This window comes from Anser brachyrhynchus, assembly GCF_964034855.1.
Source record: "Anser brachyrhynchus genome assembly, chromosome: 3".
NCBI classification, from domain to species: Eukaryota; Metazoa; Chordata; class Aves; order Anseriformes; family Anatidae; genus Anser; species Anser brachyrhynchus.
The window spans coordinates 20,730,101-20,750,857 of record NC_137696.1 but is presented as its reverse complement, the minus strand read 5'-3'; the positions used below and the strand labels follow the sequence as shown (position 1 = coordinate 20,750,857).

The 20,757-nt window shown below is 39.2% G+C and overlaps 1 protein-coding gene across 14 annotated transcripts in view; it reads right to left on the bottom strand.

Annotated features, from left to right (window-relative positions):
• The window catches only part of LOC308191498 (uncharacterized protein), a 71,289-nt gene that overhangs the window by 26,351 nt on the left and 24,181 nt on the right, over positions 1-20,757 (bottom strand). For 4 of the 14 annotated variants that reach the window (XR_013948056.1, XR_013948057.1, XR_013948058.1 and 1 more), the window contains exon 2: positions 2,074-2,722. Coding sequence is in view for 1 of the 14 variants with exons in the window: in XM_080583952.1 (XP_080440078.1) it covers positions 2,601-2,722; positions 11,462-11,544 (205 nt within the window). In the remaining 13 variants the exon portion in view is untranslated. Of the gene's footprint in view, positions 1-2,073; positions 2,723-6,544; positions 10,821-11,461; positions 11,545-17,974; positions 18,314-19,032; positions 19,120-19,331; positions 19,407-20,757 lie in introns of those variants that run through there. The other 10 variants (XR_013948055.1, XM_080583952.1, XR_013948052.1 and 7 more) reach the window with 9 other exon arrangements.

Genomic DNA, 20,757 nt, shown 5'->3' with positions numbered 1-20,757 from the left:
AGAAAGCCAAGTTATCAGAGGATTAAACAACAGTAAAATAATGTTGGAAATATAAACTTATCGCTTTGCTTCCTCTAGAGGATGACAAGGTATACCCTTATCACAAATTAAAAAAAGGTTGTAATGTTGTAATGGTAATGACCGTGAAAGTCAGGCACGCTAGGCACGCTAGGCACAGGATTTAACATCTTTCTTTCATCACAGGCTGCATTCATTTACTGAGAAACCTTATCATCAAGAACAAAAGAAAACAAATTTCTTTGAATGCTCTGAGTGTGCTCACTGCCTAATGCTTTGAGTGCCACTTCACAAGCTAAGCTGACAGGAAATAATAATATAATTTGCCAATAAGGACCTTCAGGTTGGGCATTTCCTGGCAGTTAACCCAGTCTTTAACCCAATGGCTCCACTGCTCCTGGAAAGTTCCCAATCCCAAGCCTATCATAGCAATGACAACTGTGGGAGTGCTTAAAACAAATAAATTAACATTTTTATGTGTTGGAAAGTTTAAAACTGAACCACACATTGCCATGGAGACAGTGTGCTATTTAGAGCACAGAATAGTGAGAATGCAGCTTAATATCCAAAAGGAAAGGAGGCTTCAGTCTTTACATTTTCTTAGGTTTACAATCATTGTAGTTTGCAAGTAGGAAGTACAGATATCATATTAATTAATTCTCTGAAGTTATTTGTACATTCTGAAGACAAATCAGGAATATCATACTGGAACTGTCTCCCCCTGCTCTGGTCTGCTCCAGATCTTATAGCACAGTCTTTCTGTAATATCTTAGGACATTACTTGAGCCATCAGAAGGAATAATATTAAGCATTGCTTAAACATCAGTCAAAACATATTGAAATACACCTCCTTGAGCTTGCAGGCTCTGTATAATGCATTGAGGGCCATAAATTACAGCCAACAAAATCTGGTTGAAATTCTTTTTTCATTTTTATTTTTTAAGGTATTTTGGGGGAATAGAAATGTTCTTCAAATTTGCTGGTAAACACAAGTGGAGTTACACTATTTGGATGTCAGACAAATGCTTGGTATTTGTAAAAATAGAGTGTGTCCCAAAGCATTAATGCATTTTACCAAGAAACATTATTGATTGAAAAAGTCATCCTGACACTTCACATTTCTTATCGTTCTATTTTAAATGTTTTTGTCATCTTGTCAAGGACTAGAAAACAGCATGAATGAGCTTTTATTGTAAATATTGATTCTAAAGCAAGCTATTAGAGATTCAATATATAACAAATGTATGAGAAGAAAATAAAAATGTGTGTTTAGTGTGTTTACAGTTTGACCAGTGCTTCAGTTTTATAATATTGGATACACCCTCTGATTGGCAAAGCTGGTTTTTGTTTGTTTTTTAATAACTTTTTAAAATAAATGATGATTTGTGAGGTGACTTACAAATGATTCAGTGTAGCGTGAAACAGAGTGTGATTTCACCTGTTGCCAGCATACCTCAGAGTGACATATGCTTTCCTTGAGGACACTTGTGGAAAAGTCATAATACAAAGTTATCGAGCAGTCTGGCTGAATATCTAAAAATGGGTCTAAATGGTGGAAGGGATCTAGGATCAGAATATTCTGATTAATATACAAGTTGTAGAGGAAAGCATATGTAATGTCATGTGTAGTAACATATTGCAAACAGGGCTATACAAGCTACAGCAATAGCAAATAAATAAGCATTCGTCTTATTGAAAATGCACTAGACTAGACAGTGAATTTCATTTCTTGATGTGTGAAAATTCTTGCAAGGCCTTCCTTATTCTCCCCTGCCCCCCAAAGTGTGGAACAATAAGGTGCTATCCAACAATATATTACAACTGTCAAGTCTCAGGTGAAATTTATTTTACTGGTGAGTGAGAAGTCACTACATATTAGTTATTAAGGTTATTCCTTCAAAAAATTCTAATTCTATAAAATATGCACTGCAATGCCTGGTATACAAACGAAGATTAATTTGCTCAGTTGTGCAATATACTATTAAAAACAGCTACCCAAAACTAATAAGACAAGTCATTATAAACAATGAGTTAAGAAAAACAAATTACTCTCACAGTGCCTCCATGACCTCCTGTATTTGAGAGCGTTGGGCTGCATTCAAGAGCACCTCAGGCCAAGGCCGTCCTCTAACTGATGGGGAAGATCTCTTTCCAGGAGGCGCTGCCATTTGAGGACTGACAGCTCGCCAGGTTGGAGAGGGAACAAGACGAAGGTGGAGATTATCCATCGTCACTTCCTCACAAAGTGACTCGATGATAATCAAGGATCTGGCTTTGTACATTTAAGGGTATGTCTATGCAGCAGGTGAGTTAATCTGCTCTGTACATCACACCAAGATAAACCTTGTAGCCACAGTTAAGATGGCACCAACCTGAGCTAATAAAATCTTCTCCTACAATAGCAGACCAACATAAGCTCCTGTTGGCTTGGAGCACAGGTAGAATGATCTTATGTTTGCCCAAAGACCTCTTAAAAAATATGTAATATTGGTATCCAAATACAGGCATAACCCCAGTTAGAAAACCCAACTCTTAGAATTATCAGTGCTGGCCAGCCTAGCATGTGAAAAATCACTGAATACCTGTGAGATAAATGAGATGCTCAAGCTGAGTGTAGTCCCAGAACTTGCTTGGGACTCTGCCAAGCTTCGTTTTATCAGAATCCAGAGCTGTTGTCTTCTTTGTGGAGAGGAAACAAACACCACTGAAAAACAAGAGAGAAAGTGAGAACAGTGATAAGAAGGACTTCCTTAGTTGCTCATGTTCTGAACTTTCACTCTAGCAGTGTATTTTCAGACTCACCTTAGGGCAAGTAACTGGCAACATTTGCATGTACCCCAAGAGGAAGCAGGAAAGACTCCACATATCTTTCCGAAAGATGCTGTCATTTACCTACCCTTTATAACAACTTCATTTCCTACTAACACATCAATAAGCAATTGCTCTCTCTTACACAAGTGATCTTTGTCCCTGCGGAGCAGTAGATCATACAAGACCACACAGGAAAGAACACAGTTGTCTTCTTGTATTTTAGAGGGAAAAAAGAAATAAAAAACATGTTAACTCTTCAGTAGAGATTATACATGGTATTTAAATATTTTTCTTGAACTCAAGGGAATGGGAAGTGAATGCTCTAGGAATAGCATCAGATTATCTCAGGTGGAATCCTACAATGAGTTGTTTTGTGGTAGGGATGAGGGACAAACTAACATCTTTCCTTTACCCTCTTCTGAAAATGAAGATGATGCCAAAATAAGTGAAGGGAAAAATCACCATTTTTTTTTAAAAAAGAAAAATGACTTTCTTAAAAGATTTTCTTCCTTTCTTCAGCAAGATACAAGCAAAATCCTTCTCCAGGCATCCTGGTGGAACACATTCCTTGAGGAACGGAACAAAGTCGCCACCAGCAGAGACAATGGAGGTGTCATGGTCTAGCTGTAAACTACCCTCCGATCCCACCTACCTGCATGTTTGCCTCATGCAGTGATTTTGCTACTGCTTCAGGTTGAAGCATCTGTCTGAGCAGAAGATAAGAGCTCTTACACAGCTTCTTAAGAAAAATTATTCTAGTTATAATTGATGGCATGTTTTTCTGCCTTCCGTTTTTCTAGGCTCACAGGTACCCTTCGTAGATTCACACAGTTCATAGATTCCATTAAAAGAAAGACAATTTATTTTAGTTGAAGTTTGCTCTTGCAGTTTGCTCAAACGTAAAGTTTCACTACTTCATTATTAAATTTTCACAGTACAAAGAGTATCAGTTACTGAATCCTGGACCTTATACCTGGTTCATAACTTTACAGTAACCATTAAGTTTATTATTGTCTAAAACAACATTACTGATCTATTTTTTTCCTGAGGGAGGCATCGAAAAATCAGAAACTGTAAAGTCAACTGTTGTTTTCATTCACTGCACTTATGACATGATTCGTCGAAGTACTAAGTTTATGCCTAACTTTAAGTGTTTAAATAGATTGCTCAATCTTAATAGGACAAGCCAGATAAACAGAGTGGATACAGAAATATGCACCTTGCAGAATCAGGTTATAAAAAGCTCACACACTGACAGTAGTGTAAATCCCACTAATTTTAATGGGCATGCTCCAGGTCATACCAGAGTGGTAGAACCACCTGCCCCACCAGAAACATCTGGCTCCTGGGTGAGTGTCCATGGTAAGACGGAAGAAAGTCTATGAAATCCATGGTGAAATCTTCACTAGGCGGCCTAGAAAGACAGTTTCTAGGCTCACTTTTTTTCCAGCCATTTCTAGCTCACTTTTTCAGTCTCTTCCTTTTCTCTTCCTGAGGCAGGGATCATCAGGGAATACAGGTTTTGTGTACCACCTCCCACTCCATTATTCCACAATTTCTTTATTTACATTATAAATTTTTGAGTTACAACCATTACTGCACAACCTTATCTACTGGTAATAGTAGAATTCCACCCTGCATACAGTTGCCTAAGGACACAAAGTGACACCAGTTGTATCTCCCAGCATACTGGGACACACAGTAATCCAGAAACTAAAATTTCACAGCATGAAATTTAGTCCCCACAAGCATCAATAATTTTTGGAGTCATCAAATCTCCATATATCAGCAACAACAAAAAATCATATTCTTGGTGCACACAAGGTCACTCAATGGAGACAATTAATTCTCAATATTTTCCAGCAAAAGGAAGTGTGGTTTGAAAACTGCATTTCAACGTTCAACAAAAGAGAAAGACCAAGTGCATGACGGAAGGCATGAGAAGTTGTCCTAGGAAGATGTACCTTGTATTCACTTATGCCTGGTCCTGTCTGTCATGCCATATGGTGCTATGAAATACAAACTGATTTCTGAAAGAGTGAGGATCTGGCTTGCTAGTAGCATATGATCCATTTGAGACACCACAGAGAAAACTTCATATGTAGCCTGGAAAGAGCCAGAATTCAGCTGGACCACAAGGCCCCCTTCTTCCCTCCACTTCCCCCCCCCCCCCCCCCTTTAATTTTTCTTTTAATAAAAATAATCTAAGTTCTAAGAAAAAGTACTGCATTCACATTCTGACATTTTCAGGATTTTAAAAGTAGGTGTGATAAATAAAGAAATCCAAAGCCCAAAGGGTGATAAATTCTCAATTCTCAGTAAAGTCAGTGGGTGCAAGATGTTGATTTGTTCAGGATTTGCGTCTCAGTTAAGCTCTTTCACACACTCATCCAGCAGTGCATGACCAGTTGAGGCAAAAAAATAAGTTCATATTTTAGCAGTTGTTACCAGCAGAATCAAGCAGTAATTCTACAAAAGTGCCATCCACTCCCTCACCTATGCCTTATATCTCTTTCTGTCTAGTAATATCCTTTCTAATGTCATGTCTACTGTTACTAGTAGCTTGGTAGACCACAGAAAGAACATTCTAATTCCAGAGAACACGTGAAATAAAAGTTGAAGCTAATGAGGTGATTCTTGCCCACTGAAAAACAAAGAAGACTCTTTGTGCATGTCCTTAGACTATGTAAATGATATTCAGTGTTACTTCTTAATTTTCAGCAGTGAAAAACCTATTGCACGTACCCTAGGGCTACAATAAGTCAATCAGAAATGTAAAATATTGACAGTAATGAACTCAATCTGCAAAGAATCAAGAAACATTATTTTTCTTTTATGATTTTAGGTTATTTTCTACAGTGAAAAATTCTGAGTCTTGAGAGCATGCTGGGTCTGTAAAGCCCAGCGTAATAACAACACTGAGTCCTATTGACCCAGGATGCTGGTTCACAAAGGAACCCATTTCCTAAGGTTGATCTTATGTGCTTGGAGAGCCCAACTCACTGCATCCTGCAAGTTTCCTCTGACTGCACATCTTGCTCCCAAGCCTAAATCTATTTTCCTTTTCTCTTAATAAAATCATATGGAATAAGAAATTAAAAACAAAACAAAACATGAAAAAGCCTGACAGCATCAAAGATTGCAGAGCATTTTAGAAAATCTTATCTTATTAACAGATGACTCCTACTGGTTTATGGGAAAAATTAGACGATACAACCACTAATGTTCAGGCATATGTTCATACTTCCAGAAGACTGATAGAGTATTCTCACCGTTCTGCTTGACCTCTTCATTTGTTCATTCTGTAATGTTTTCTCATATGATATCGCAGTCAGTAATTTTTTCTCTCTGCACTTGGCAAGGCTCCAAATGTTTTTTAAAGTCACTTGTTCAGAAAGAAGAATGGGGCATTTGGGATGAAATTATCATGGAGGGCATTGTTGCAGTTAGGGTGATGAATTGCCATCAGCTTTAATTGGAACAGGAGGTACACATTTCATACCCTTATTTGGATCCAGCTCACTCAGCTAGGTAGTGTGGGGCTACTAAGTCAATACCTGTAGAACTGCAAAAACTACTTCTAAATGAGAGGCCATTTCAACTCCATGTTTACTTACAAACAAAATACAACTCAGTAGGAAAAAGTATCTTGACTGTCAGGAACGCTCTTAAATTCATAATAGAATAGCGTGCTAGAGAAGGTCATATGGGGATGAAAAGTGAGATTAGGACATTCATATTACAATTACAAGTATACGCATACCAAATAACATACAACTACATAAGTCAATTCTCTTTCTAACAGTGGAATTGTTTTTGTGCTACTTGAACAGGAAAGCTGTTCTTCAAAACATCTTTCTTTCCTATGCTTTTCATGAGATAACATTTTGTGCTACATACCTACACAAACACAAAAGCACTAAGAGAACATTATTAAGGTCATAAAGACAAACTCTCTTAGAGTTAGGAAAGAATTATGATTGCAAGTGCTGCCTCATCTTGGATTCCCTTTTCTATGTGACTTATGATATAAACTTTGATGTTACATCCATATTTTTCTGCCTCCTTTAGTGTAGAGAATGGAGTATGCTCACTTAATGAGCAGCAATTCAATATTTTGTTTTCTGCTTGTTGTTCAATGTATCGCCCCAGACCTTATTTACTGCACATTTACAAATGCACTTCCAAAGACAGAACTATTAATTTCCTCCTGGGTGTTTCTGCAGTGCTCATCATTAGCGTATGTGAGTGCTTCACAAACATTTTGCCATTTATCTTCCCAACATGTTTGTGAGGTGAGGGGTCAGAACCTTCCCCAGTTTACAAAAGGGAAACCGATACAAAGAAATTAGAATAAGGGAAAAATACACTAATTCTGGATGTCCTATTTGTGACAACCAAAATTAGTGACTTAATATATGACAGGACTTTTATTAGTCCATTTTCTCTCTCATTCATTGTTTATGCCATTTCTCAAATTGCTTTGGTTTCTACTCAGTTAGCTCTTCACCTAGTGTATTTCCCTTCCTCAAACTTCACCTTCCCTTCTCACACCTGTTCCCAGTCTCATATGGTCTTGCCACTTCCTCTGTGTGTCTCAGTACCACCTCTGTCTTCCTCTTTCAGATACTGCTAGAAACACCACCCTTAACTGCTTTCCAACATTTTTCCTTATCCCTCCTTCATTAAATATTTTTTAAGTCCAGCCAGTCTTGCTATGCCTTCTATTTCATCACACAAACTTTATCCCTTCTCTCACCCATTCTCTTGGTGCTCATCTTACCCTGCACTTCCAACCTCCTTTCCTCACAGCTTTCAGGCTTCTTTTACCACTCCTCCTCCACAACCTCTCCATTTCTATCTTTTCCCTTCTACCTCATATCACATTGGCACCAGCATACACCTATCTCTTCAGTGAATTCCAGCTCTCACCCTCGTGAAAGGGACATATTTCTGGTATTGATGCCCAGCCAGGACTTCTCCTCTTGGGAGGAGAAACTAAATTCTTTGTTGTTGGTGGTGCTCAGGCCTAACACTATGTCTAATTACCAGACAGGCTATTTCAATCCTATAGAAATCATGCCCCACACAAGAAGAAACTTTGGAAGAATTAGTTGTCAAACTTATGAACTTTGATGAACTCCAGCAAATCAGATATTTTCAAAGGCTAACAGTTTGACTGATGGGAATTTTTTATTGGTGGTGGGTTTTTTGTTTGTTTTTCTTTTTAATAGATATGATAATGGGAGCATCCCTGACAAACTACCTGGTACATTCAAATTAATGTTTTAGAGAGCTATTACACCCTATTTTCAGTTTCTTGTAATGAGAAGCATTTGGCAATTTTAATTACAGAAAATGTCATCAGCCTTACCTGTAATACACGACCACACAGACATGAGATGTTTATCTTCATAAAAGAAAAAATAAATCTATATATCTACACTCATAGAAATATGAACATAAGCAAATGCCAATAAGTTTTCATTTATTTAAATTAAAACACCGACAGGAATGTTTTAAGGGAGAATATTTAAAGCTGAAAAAAAAAGTTATAGGCAATTTATCACATCCCTTCTCAAATGTATATTCCAACCATACAGTTCCCTCACAGCTCTTGCAAAAAATTAACTAGCTCTTGTTAGAAATGAATGAAATATCAGTACCATAATAGAGCTGTGTTTCTAAATGAATCCATTACCAAAAGCATTAGGTGCTGGTACTCTTGTGCTAGTTACTAACTGCACCTTGAAATCTGTCTGCACCCTGTTGTCGCTGCAACTTCAAATTCCTCTGCCCCAGCCTATTAAAAGTACAAGTATCACAATGTTTAATAATGTCATGACGCTTGACTTTGTATCAGTATTGTGAAAGACCCAAATGGTAGCGACGACACCGCAAGCTGGAGGACACTGTCACTTACACCCAGGTCAACACAGAAGAGTCTGTAGCCAACATTTATTTTTTTAAACAGATGAGATCAAACCCAATATCTATCAGTGTCAGACTCCCTCGGGCTTCCGGCTCTCTCTCTGTTATCTCTCTATACACCAGGATACTTATTTGGGTCACATGTGTGGCCATCAGACGTTTCTTTCATCCACTCCCTGCATCCCAAGTGGTCCTAGAGCCTAGAGCTGTTACTGTTTGGTCACCTTGCAGAAATAAATAAATATATAGAGATGTGTGTGTGTATATATATATATTTTTTTTTTGGGGGGGGGGTGGTGGAAGCAAACTACCCCAAAGATACTAAAGATTGTCCTCTGACAGAAATGGCATACCTTGATGTTAACAAACTTGAAACCCTTGAGAACTCAATCCAGGTCAAAGAAACTTCAAATGCAAGTATTAATTTATAAAAGTCCAAAGCAAACAATTCAAAGCATGTGCACATCTTATTTACAAAAGATTTTCTCATGCTTTCAGTTCCAGGTGACAGGTCAGCATATAGTCTCAGATTTCTGGCAAAGGATCCACTTCTTTAGTGACCTTCTACCTCTGAGGTACATTCATGGAACAGACTCTTGGCCTGGGGAAACAGACTGGATTTTGCACCCCCCTGTGAAGAGGTTTGCTTGGGGATTCAATTTCTGTGGCAGTTTAACACTGACAGGCAACCAAGAGCTGCAGCACTCCCCACCCCACTACCCAAACCTTGCCACGTAAGCCAAATACACTCTCTTATTCCCCTATCCTTCTTCATATAAGCATTTGATATTTCTAATTAGACTATTAATTACCCCCAGAACAGCTGCCAATCAATGAGAAAGGTACCACCCTTATTTTATAATATCTTATCCACCCGTGAAGCAGAAGGAATGTCATTATCCAGTGGGTTTTTCTCTAGCAAGGATCAGGCTCCTGTATACCTGAAAGTATACCTGTTGCTGAGACCACAAACTGGTCAAAAGCAAATAACTGAAAACAGTTTGTTCTGCATATTTCTTCAGCACAAGCAGCTGGCTGTAGTATTTTATTGATTGTATTGTTGGTTTCTACGGAAACAGATGTAGAAGAGTTAATTAAGATCAAGGGTTAGAACTGATAAAAATTGGAGTTTTCAATGTAGTTCATCTATCATGCACATTCCAATTAGTTTCCACAACAAAATATCTATTGTGGAAAAGCAGTGATGGCTGAATCATTTTAACAGAAGTAAATTAAAGTTGTTAAGAAGAGCTTAAAGCTGATAAATTTGTGTTGTTTATCCTGCTGAAAATATTTTTTGCTTTGATAAATAAAAACAATTTTAAAAATTTGCAGATTTTGGACTCAGCCACCAAAAGATCTTTGTGTTCTAAAGCAATTCTCAATACAATCTGTTTGGCAATGTTCATTTATATTAATTCATTCATCCAAGGACTGTTTTGCACAGCTGTTAAAACATTTGTCTAGGTGAAAAGGAACCAGTTCTTTGCCTCGTACCTTGTTGCTCCTGTTCATTCGGTCTCCTTCATGCAACAATGAGCTGGCTGCCCTCAGATGCTCTCTGTGAGGTGGTGTGTGTGCGCACCCCATCTTCAGGTAACTGAGGTTCTTAGCAAAAGCCAAGCGTGCCCTCAATTGTAAAAGAAGTACCAGGAAGAGGCCATTCCAAAGCCCAGGTTATAACAGATCATGTATGTTTTGTCAAAGCTGTCCCCAAATTGTGATTAACATATTGATGATTCTGAATTTCACTTGCAGCTCCACATCCAAATACCAGTGCATCTACCCACTTGTATCTCATACGCAACTGACCTGGATGGATTCTTAGTGCCTCACACACGGAAAGATGAGCCCTCTCTTCAGCTCCATCAAAAAGCAGAAGTGGGAAAGGACTCCCTGACCCATGTGCTGTATGCTAGCTACCACTTAGTCATCTTGTCCGCATACAAAGTATTTTCTGCAATGGTGCAAAAGAGGGAAATTCTTGGTGATTGCAGGACATTACCCTTGACTCACGCTTTCATATTTCAGATCTGCAGGGATGATCCTCTCCAAATGAGCTGACAATCAATAAAATGTATTAAATTACTGTGGCCCTTCAAAATGGCATTAAAGACACAGCCAGAGACTGCTTTGTATCAGATACAGTAGGAATTGTAAGCTAGATTTGAATTCAGTGTTTCGCTGCCTTTCCCCAGAAGGGGTTTAGGAATGTGCCAGCATCAGCTGAATCTCCCAGAGGAGATACACATGCTGCCAAGAAGGGATGCTTTGTGTCAAAGATGGTTTACCCATTCCCTCATCTCTTCCCTGAGCTACCCTTCGGTTCCACCAGTGCATCTGTCTGTGGGGTTACTCTGTGAGCCAGGAGTATGCACGATCGTGATTAAAAATACAGGCAGCCTCTACAAGCTGGCTTTGACACAAAGAAAAATGTTCAGCTTCAGCAGAAAAGAGTATGGGACATTCTAACATAGGAAGAGTGGGGAGGGAAAAAAAGTGCTAATCCAACTCATCTGTCTTGCCGATGTCTTTCTAACCACTGCCTATCTGTGTATATTGCGGCCATCACTTTAACATGCCAGGCCTGGTGTCTGCTGCATCCACAAATCCTACTAATGTGTTAAATACAACTAAACAGTCACCCCTTACTTCCACTGAAATGCAATCACCTCCGTACTTCTTACCAGATAGAACTTACCAGATGCTGACGTGGTACACAGCCGTTCATAACGGGCCCAACACATGCACACGTGATGTAAGCTGTAACTTACCCAGCAGAAACTGCAGAGGGAAAGCAGGTAGCCAGAATGTAATTACCTGAGCTGGAATTTAGCCAGAACAATGGGGCTAAAACCCTTATTTGTTTGGATTAATTTAATTGCTAGATATATTGTTCCACTAGTTGTTGCAGAAACAACCTTTTTGTATTAGCCAGCAGGTTAAATAGCATTTTTATTGCAGTACTTCTGTTCCTGCCAGTCACTTCTCTTTTTTTTTTTTTATTTGACTTCCAGGTCTTCTGCATTATTTGTGTCAGCTCCCTGGAGCTGCCTCTCCTAAGGATAGGTACAAGAAGCCACAACATTAGGGAAAAGAATGGGCAAGACAGACAGTGAAAATTCATCTGGCACACACTACTTCAGTCAAAGAAAGTTGACAGCAAATGTGAAAACATCCTTGTAGTGGCTGTACTCTCTTTAATAACATCATGGAGAAAAATCCTTCAGCTGTTGAAATAAAATTAGCTTTTATTACAGTCTAAAAAAGTAAATATCACAGTACAAACAGTATTGCAGCAGCATACCCAAAGGCATGTACTGGCTATCTGCTGTATTGTAATTTAACATTGCTACTATTTCTCATGGGATTAACACTGCCAAAATCAAGTATTAACAGATTCCCACCACCACCACCGCCGCCTCACCCAAACATGGCACAGTGCATAATGCCACAACGCATAGCACAAGCACTTGCTCGAGAGTAGCCTCATATATTCCCACTGAGGTTTTCCATCCTGCCCTCTCATGCTCCTTACACTTTGCCCAAAATGACTTTGGAAACTAGAGCAAAAAAAAAAAAAAGAAAAAAAGACAATGTTCTACAGATTAAAAAAGAATAAATAATAAAACGTGAGTTTCTTCTCCTCCTCATTCACAGGCCTGTTCTACATTTGCAGGACGAGCTAACCTGGTGAGAACAGACCACACAGACACAGTGGGGGAGATATTTTAAGATGTCATAGCCAAAGAAACACCACTCTCTCACTTGTACTAGTCTGCAATACTAGTAGGAGACGAGGAGGGCATATACAGAAAAGGCAGCCCTCTCGACAATAGCAAGTATGCACACAGCCATGTAAATAAGACCTTATTCAAAACTACCCCCCTTCTGGCCTGCCGTTTTTCTCCACGGATATACCAAATCCTGCTGTCTACAAATACGTTTCACATTTCCCTAGGAGATGAGGAGCACAATGCCTCTCATGAATGCATGCAACCCCACAGTTTGAGAGAAAAAATGGGGATGCCTAGAGGTAGATTTTGTGGGTTACCTAAACAAAATGCCAAAAATATGTATTGGAGTTCTTTCATATTCTTACTGCCTGCAAACTAAGGCATGCAATTGCTAGTTACAGAGAGCTCGGAGGGAATCATTAAAAACCTTTAAAGCTGACCAAAAATCTCTCTTTTCTACTAAAAAACAAAAAAAAAACCCACCCTCACCCTCCAGAAAAACAACCAACCAACAGAACCTCATGAATTTGAAGTAGTACATAAAGTCCTTCCAGGGCTTGAAGGAAATGCCAGCTCACAGAGAAGCTAGATCTCAGCCTGGAAAGCACTTGCTTTTGGTGATAGGAATCCCATTTCTCCCTGGCTGAGGGTGTATTTTGAACTGCAGAAGCAATGAAAGCCCTGGGACAGGACAGTCCCCTGTGCAGCTCAAACTCAACTGGCTGACCTACATGGTGGGCACCTTCCCTTCTGCTGGAGGAGAACACCCATAGAATAGAAAAAAACTACAACAACAAACTATCAGAAGAGGAGGGTGCTGGAAGTTTTGCAATAATGGGCTCAAAGAAATAGAAGAAGGATCGAAAATCAGAAATGCCCAGTAAAGACACACACCCTCCAGAGAAGCATTTCTCTAGAAAATCTCTCTAACAATGAAGATCATGAGATTTACAGAAACAGAACTAGAGGAAACCTCTTCAGATTCAGCCCCTCACTATCACATCATCATATCATATAAACTTTTTAAAAAATTTCCATAAATCATCCCTTAGAACTAGGTATGTTTTGGAACAGATTGGTAGAGAACCTTATTCCTCTAAACATTACAAACTTCTAATGTCTATTCTAAATTCACCTGCAGCTGTAACACCCAGATATGTTTATGTATCTCGTGCACAAGAGAATGAAAAGGAGAGGGAAACACAGGTTTTGAAGTTTTTGAACTGCCTATGGCTTTCTGAAGTAGATATCTAAGAGTATCTGCTCGTTAACTCATGGTAGAAATGCAGCTTTACATGCTGGCACGAAAAACAAAGTCAAAGAGCAGGCTGTTCTGAGGGTGACTGAGTTGGGAGCCACAGATACCCCAGCTCAGGGCAGCAACTTCACCACCCAGGGCACCATCCCACAGCACCCAGACTGGCAACTGCTCAGCTGTCCCAGGAACATTAGTTGTGTTGATAATGTGATGTGGAGAGTCAGGGCTGGGATCAGATGGTAGTCCTGACCTCTGGGTGATGGATAAGTGGGGTGGAGGTAGCCTGTGGGCAGGATGATTAAGGCCTAGAAGCGTCCTTAGGGCTCTCTTAGTCTCTGGTAGAAACCAGGTCTACCCCTTCCACAAGCACTGGTAGAAATGCTGCCTCCAAACATAGCACGGTGAGCAAAGCATTCTCCCTCAAAGCAGCTCACCCCAGCAGTTCCAAGAGAGTACTTGGCTTTCTGAGTCAGACCTCGTAAATCCTGTGTTTATGCCACTCCAAAGCTTGGGGGACTTTCAAAGTAGAACGTATAGTTAAATATGTTTTTCGTCTAGCTTAACTCCTGAGCAACAATGAACTCCTCTGGTTTGGATAATTCCTCACAAGTATCACGCACAGCCATTCTGCATGCAGTGTCTATCACATTACCCTACTGAAATGAGCAGTACAACTCCTGCCCATTTGTCCTAAACAATACTTCTTCTGTACTTTTCCCTTCATACTGCTGGTAAGTCTTGATAAAGTAAATTAGGACACTCTTTCTCACATCCTCAGCACTGGACTTCAGGTTCCACAGTAAGATTAAAAAATATTTCTTTTTATTTCTCTTTTTATCACGCCAGGATTGACCCAGCTACAGCTGGGATGTCACGGTTTAGCTGCTGGCCATAGCTACCTGCTGTCTGAGATGCTTCTCTTACGATAATACCAGAAGATGGCAGAGTGTCAGGCAACAGGTGTCTATATTCTTTTGACTGGGGCTTCCTTTGTTCCTTGTTCCAGTTTTGTTCCTCCTGCAGCAACATGTCTAAGGGCATTCTTAAATATCGTTTTGATCCAAAAATCTTTTAACCATATCTTGCTAACCTTTCAGTTGTCAGAACTGTAATATGTGGGGCATAATCACTTCAAACTTTAAAAGTATAGAATAGCTTAAAATAGATATAGAATGATTATTTTATGCAAAGTACTTTCACTAATTTCATGACTATTTTGTTTCAGAACTCAAAACTCCTTATGACATGCAGTGAATCTGAAATATTCAATCAAATTAAATTTCAGGTCAATATAAACTTGAAAAAATGAAGTACAATACAATCTAAAGAGAATACTTTCTGAGGGAAGGTTGTGCAAAGTTTTAGAACGCATTACTTTTTCTTTTTTTTTTTTTTTTTTTTTCCCCAAAGATTAAACTGTCTTACAATTAATACTTTCCCCGAGTCTGGGCTTGTTGCCTGAGTATCAACAGCTAAGAGAAGGCTTGTTGCCTGAGCTCAGCTAGGAGAAGATTGACAGGATTAAGGAATCACAAAACCACAGTTTTTATCATCCTGAATTTCTGTGTATTTGCAGGCCAGCTCTGTAGCTAAACTGCATGTGGTTTTCATTTAAATTCAAGGGATTCAAGTAGTAATTAAAATAAATTATAATTAATGACTGACCAAGTCCAGAACACTTTATGCATCTTAATAAAAACAGAAAACAGCTGATAATGTTAAAATAAACAAAACAGTAGGCTTATTCATTAAACTAACTAGCCAACAACATAAAAAGAGTAACAAAATTTAAAAAGATATCTTTTTAGAAAATATTGATATGAAGTATCTTGAACTGTGCTAGGAGAAAATTCCTTCAAGGTTTCTAATAAGTTGGCATCCCTGACTTGGTGGTCCTCTGTCTTCTGGCTATCCCCAGTCCCTACCAAACAGATGTGATTTCTCTCTTCCCACAGCAAAGCAGGATTTGTAGAGTCTCTGCAGCAGAGGTGAGTATTTACAGCGTAGAATACTTACAGCTCTGGAGAGGGGTGAGGTTACTGCTCAGGATTTAACAAGGAATTTAATAAAGCTGGGAAGCCATACAACTGATTAGCAAAACCACCTAAACTGAGCCTAGTGCAGCTATGCAGTTCATTAGCTCCCTGTCATCCAAGGAAGGCTTTGTTTTCCCCAAAGTCCCCAGGAACTGCTAGGATTATTGGCCCAAACTATCTCCCCCAGCAAGCTTCCCACCTTCTAATTCAATGTGCTGGTAGCACCGAGCTGCACATGCACAGGCTACTTGCTCTTCCTGGGCCAGAAAGTCACAAGATCCATATCTGTGTGTTTAGTCCCTCAAATATTGCTTGTTTCAAGAAACCAGAGCTGTACTTCCTAATGGACTTTCCTCCACTTGTTCACACTAGGGCCTTAAATCTTTTAGATTAAGCACAGAAGAGACAAAGAAAACAGTAAATTGCTTATTTAGTTACTGGAGAGAAAGAAAAACCCACAGACCGCATGCCATTTTAATTTTTCCCCCTCATGTCCACAGCTAAGTTTCTGTAGACTTCTGCATTCAAGATTCCCCACAGCAAACTCAACATAACATGTCTCTGCACATCAACCTGGCTATAGCATAGAAATCCTGGAAAGAGGTGAAGGATAGAATATGAGGACAAACAGACCATGCAAAAAGCTAACAGGATAGCCTGGAGTTCTCACCACTAATTATCATCTACTACTTGCATGAGATAATTACACACCATTCTGCAGCAGCATAAGACAGGAGGTGAAAAATCGTGCCTCATATAAGACTTTACCACCAGATCTCCAAGAAGAAATTTGACTCATCCATCCAGAAGCAGGGACACAACTCGGCAAACTGGATAGCACCAAGGTCAAAGGAATTTCAACAGGCACACAGCTGCTACCAGGGAACTTGGAACTCGTTTCTTCCCTGATAGAGATGTGCATCAAAGCAACGCCAGAGAAACCAGGTTGTCACATGGGTGCAGACCCAACATGGAAGTTGCACCAGTGGTTCCTTCATGTCTGATTCTAGCAATTCCTGAAGAATTATCAAAGCCCTGTATCCACTGTGTCACAGCTGACCACATCCACCTATCCCAAAGTCCCTTTCTCTGTAAATTGCCACTTAGATGTGCTTCAAAACCTGCCTTTGAGGTCACTGCTGTAGTCGCTCAGGTTGTGGTGGCTAATGCAGACCTGGTCTCTGGACACAGCTGGGGGCTTCTGCAGGAAGGACCTGGGCTGCAGGTATCTTACTCGGATATCACGCTGTTGGGACACCTAGCAAGGTGGTGGTGTGGGGAGTCACCATGCCTGGGTAGAGACAGAGCTGCTTTTCTCTTGATTCACACCAGCCCTGCAAGCATATGGCAATGCCAGCTTTTAACGCATTAGGGCTGCAAGCTAGTGTAAAACAGGTCAGGGTAGAGCCTGCGCTGCCTCACATCAATGAGTTTCCCCCCAATTTACATTCTTGATAGAGGTGTTGCCTTCCAACTTCACATATATTATATTGTAATTTGATAGTTGCATTATTTTGCTCTCACTTAGAGAGAAGCAAAATGCACACAATTTACCTTCCCTTTAACACTGATTATTTATTATTGCCAGAGCATGGCCTTGTGTCTCTACATTAAGGGATATTAATCTTAGAGAATTCTTTTCCATACCTGTAATCATTTTAGCTCACCAGACACCTCTGTTTCTGCTGTATGCTTCAGATAAGAAAAAACCGTGATAAGCTACATTTATGTACTCTACAGAGAGGCTACGTGCAGCAAAGAAAAAGCTGATAGGGAAGGACTACTGAAACATCACCTACTTAAAGCAATGCCATACATAGCCAGTGAAGGTTTATAAAATAATGAGACTTGTAGCAATGACTCAAAGTGGGTATTATACACTAACTAGAGAGGTGTTGCAGTCGCCTGTCCAAGAAAAAGAGATTTAGCAGTTATTTCAGAAACACTCCTGAAGCATTCAGCCTGATACGCAGCTACCTTAACAAAGGAGGCAAATAGAATGCTACGATGTCTTGCTGGAGGCATATAATGTACATCAAAAGACTGATGATTAAATTACTAAACAAAGCACTCCATGTGGACCAAAAATAGATTCTTCTTCCTTGCAATAAGTTGTAGATAGCAAGTAAATACCAGCAGGTTACTACCTTTATTCCTTCCTATTACGTTAGTCTTTTTCTTCCCCATAGAATATCTGTCCAGTGTACATATTCATAGCAATTCCTGTCTGCATTCACAGCAACTTTTATTGGCTGTAATTTGACAAAATACACTTCAAGCCATTTTTTTCTGGACAACGCTGGGTTTATTTCTAAGCTGCTCATTGGGCAAAACTACAGAAGGAATGAAGCACGGGCTTGTCCTTTCTTCTTTCTGAATTTCTCAATTAGGCAGATCACTGATGTTAATAATCACAGACACATCCTGATAAGGGTGTAGCTGAGCATGTCTTCTGTACTGCTGCAAGCAGCTGTGACTTCTCTCCAAAAGTGCTTTGGAAACAAGCCCAGGTTGTTCCTTGGCTGAGAAAGAAATATGTATTGTTTTGTTCAAGGGAGCAATAAATAATATAAAGGGGTGGATGAAAATAAACACCTCAAATTGAACTGAATATAAAGCAAAGTGAGATGGTGGAGATCACTTTTAAATTCTGCCAGGGTCTGAGAAAATGAAGTCCATTTGAAAGGAGAATTTTCCTCTCAGTTATATTGCTCTAGATCAAAAGCCAGTGTAACAGATTGCTGTGTATAGGACAGATGTAATTGGAAACAATATGCAGCCTAAGTATTTCCAACCCTGAATGTTAACAAGGCATACAACTGATCTAAAAAAATAAAAATAATAATCATGAGATATATCTAAAATAAATCCTTCCGTTTGAAAAAGATAAATACAATTGTGTTGTTTGCCTTCTCCTTTCTAAAACTGTAGAAAGCAATCAAATTATTTTCATACTTTTCTCTACCAGTATGGAAAAGCAAGCAGATATATACATACACACATGTTCAGAAAAAGTGTTTTAAAGTCACCCGACTCTAGGAGCTGAAAAATATAGAGAAAACACTAATGTTGCAGGGCTTACAATACAACACAATTGTTTTCACAATGAAAACACAATGGTTTTCAGCACAGCAGTTCATTTGTTCTCAACAGGCTTTCAGTTACACTGATGCAACTCATCAGCAGGAGTTTTAAATAAGTAGACAACAAGTTTTGCAATACTTCTTCAGTAATCATGTACCTTTTTTTAGTACAGGACAACGCAAAAGTCATCAATGGTCCCTTGCAAGGATCCGATTTTAATCTGTTATACTTACAAGACTTGCTACTGAGGTGGAGAGTGTTACGTACACCATGAGAACAGGAGCAGATCCCAGCATGCAAGAAAGGTAGAAAAAATGATAAAAAACATGAGTGAAATTTCTTTGTTGAATGTGGCATATTGGACTCGTGTTGAGCCAAGATACTTGTTTCCCTGGTTTTCACAGAAATATTTTATTGAACTGCCTGGGAGGATGGAAATTGTATAATTGCACTTACTGCTTCTATTAACATCTTACAGCCTATGTTTCTTCTATGCTGATGAAAGCCAATGCTAGCTGGCAAAGAAAGGACCTAGAACAATAAATAAATAAATTTGAGGGCTCAGAAATTCCTTTTTTGACCTCTCCCTGACATTGCCCATGAAAATACTTTGCCCTCTCTCCACCTTGAAAGCCTCCAAACCTGCCTAAAGTACCTAGTCTTCCTGTTCTGGATCTTCTAAAATGACAAGCTGATGAACCAGCAGATTGAAAAGCCACAGCCATTCAGTGGATTTATGAAGCACATTAAAGAATTGTATAGCACCTCAGGAAAAATAAATAAAAAAAAATCTCTATATGCATTTGCACTGTGGGTTGATAGCCTTGTATAGGGTCCCCTAGAAAATAAGTCCAGGTAGTGGCCTACCACTAAGGTAGGAAAGAAAAGATAGGAACTGAGGATTTGGAGAATACTCAAAGTTTTGTAGAATATAAAAGACTAGGATAAGTTTTAATTCCAGAAGTAGAATCTCTGTGCTATTATGGAAAAGAGACTAGAGTATTTATAAATGCAGCAAGATGCTTCCTAAGTGCAAATTGAATAGGAATGTTTAGCTTTCTGGAGGGATTCATGAAATTAGGTTCAAATAGAAGAAAACAGGCACGTGAGTGCTGTTATTTCTTATAATAAATGAACAGTGAAACAAGCACATTTTTATAAGACAGGGTATATCTCACACAGCATACAGATGAACAAGACACTTAGCTCTCCCGTGAACAACAAGACCAAACAAAAAAAAACAGACAAAAAAATCCCTATTTATTTTATGAATAAAACTTGATAACTAGAAAAGGTTTATCAGCTCAGGAGGCATGTTTCTTTCTGAACTGCAGAGTGAGCCCAAAAACCAGATGTGCAAGTAGCAGGGGTTGCACCAGCGTAACTGAGAGCTGAATTTGCCCCACTTGCTAGGCTGGCTGTCACTATGGAAACCTGAAAAACAGAGTAGTCCCTTTCCCTACCTCTACAGTAAATTATGCTGGTGCTGCAGAAGAAAGGCTAGTCGACAATGCCCATAGAAAATTCTGAGGCGAAAAAAAGTCCCATTAAACTAGAGTTAAGTTTGCAAACAGCTGTTTATCAGAGAAGGGAAAAAGTCAAGACAATACTAGATTTTTCTAAAAACAAACAAACAAACAAACGCATTTCAAAAGCCTGGGAACTGAAAGTTCAGATTACAGCAGAAGAGGAAACAAAACAGAATGCCATACCATGACCATACAGAATGCCTACGTGCATGGAAATATATAGTTAATTCACTCAATTTTCTCCTCTCCTGTGTGAGCCATTCAGCAGCATCTATGTCTTCTGTGGACAAGACACAATTTGATGAAAGAGCTCTCACTAAAGCCACGAAGCAGTTCACAGGCTGTAACTGGAG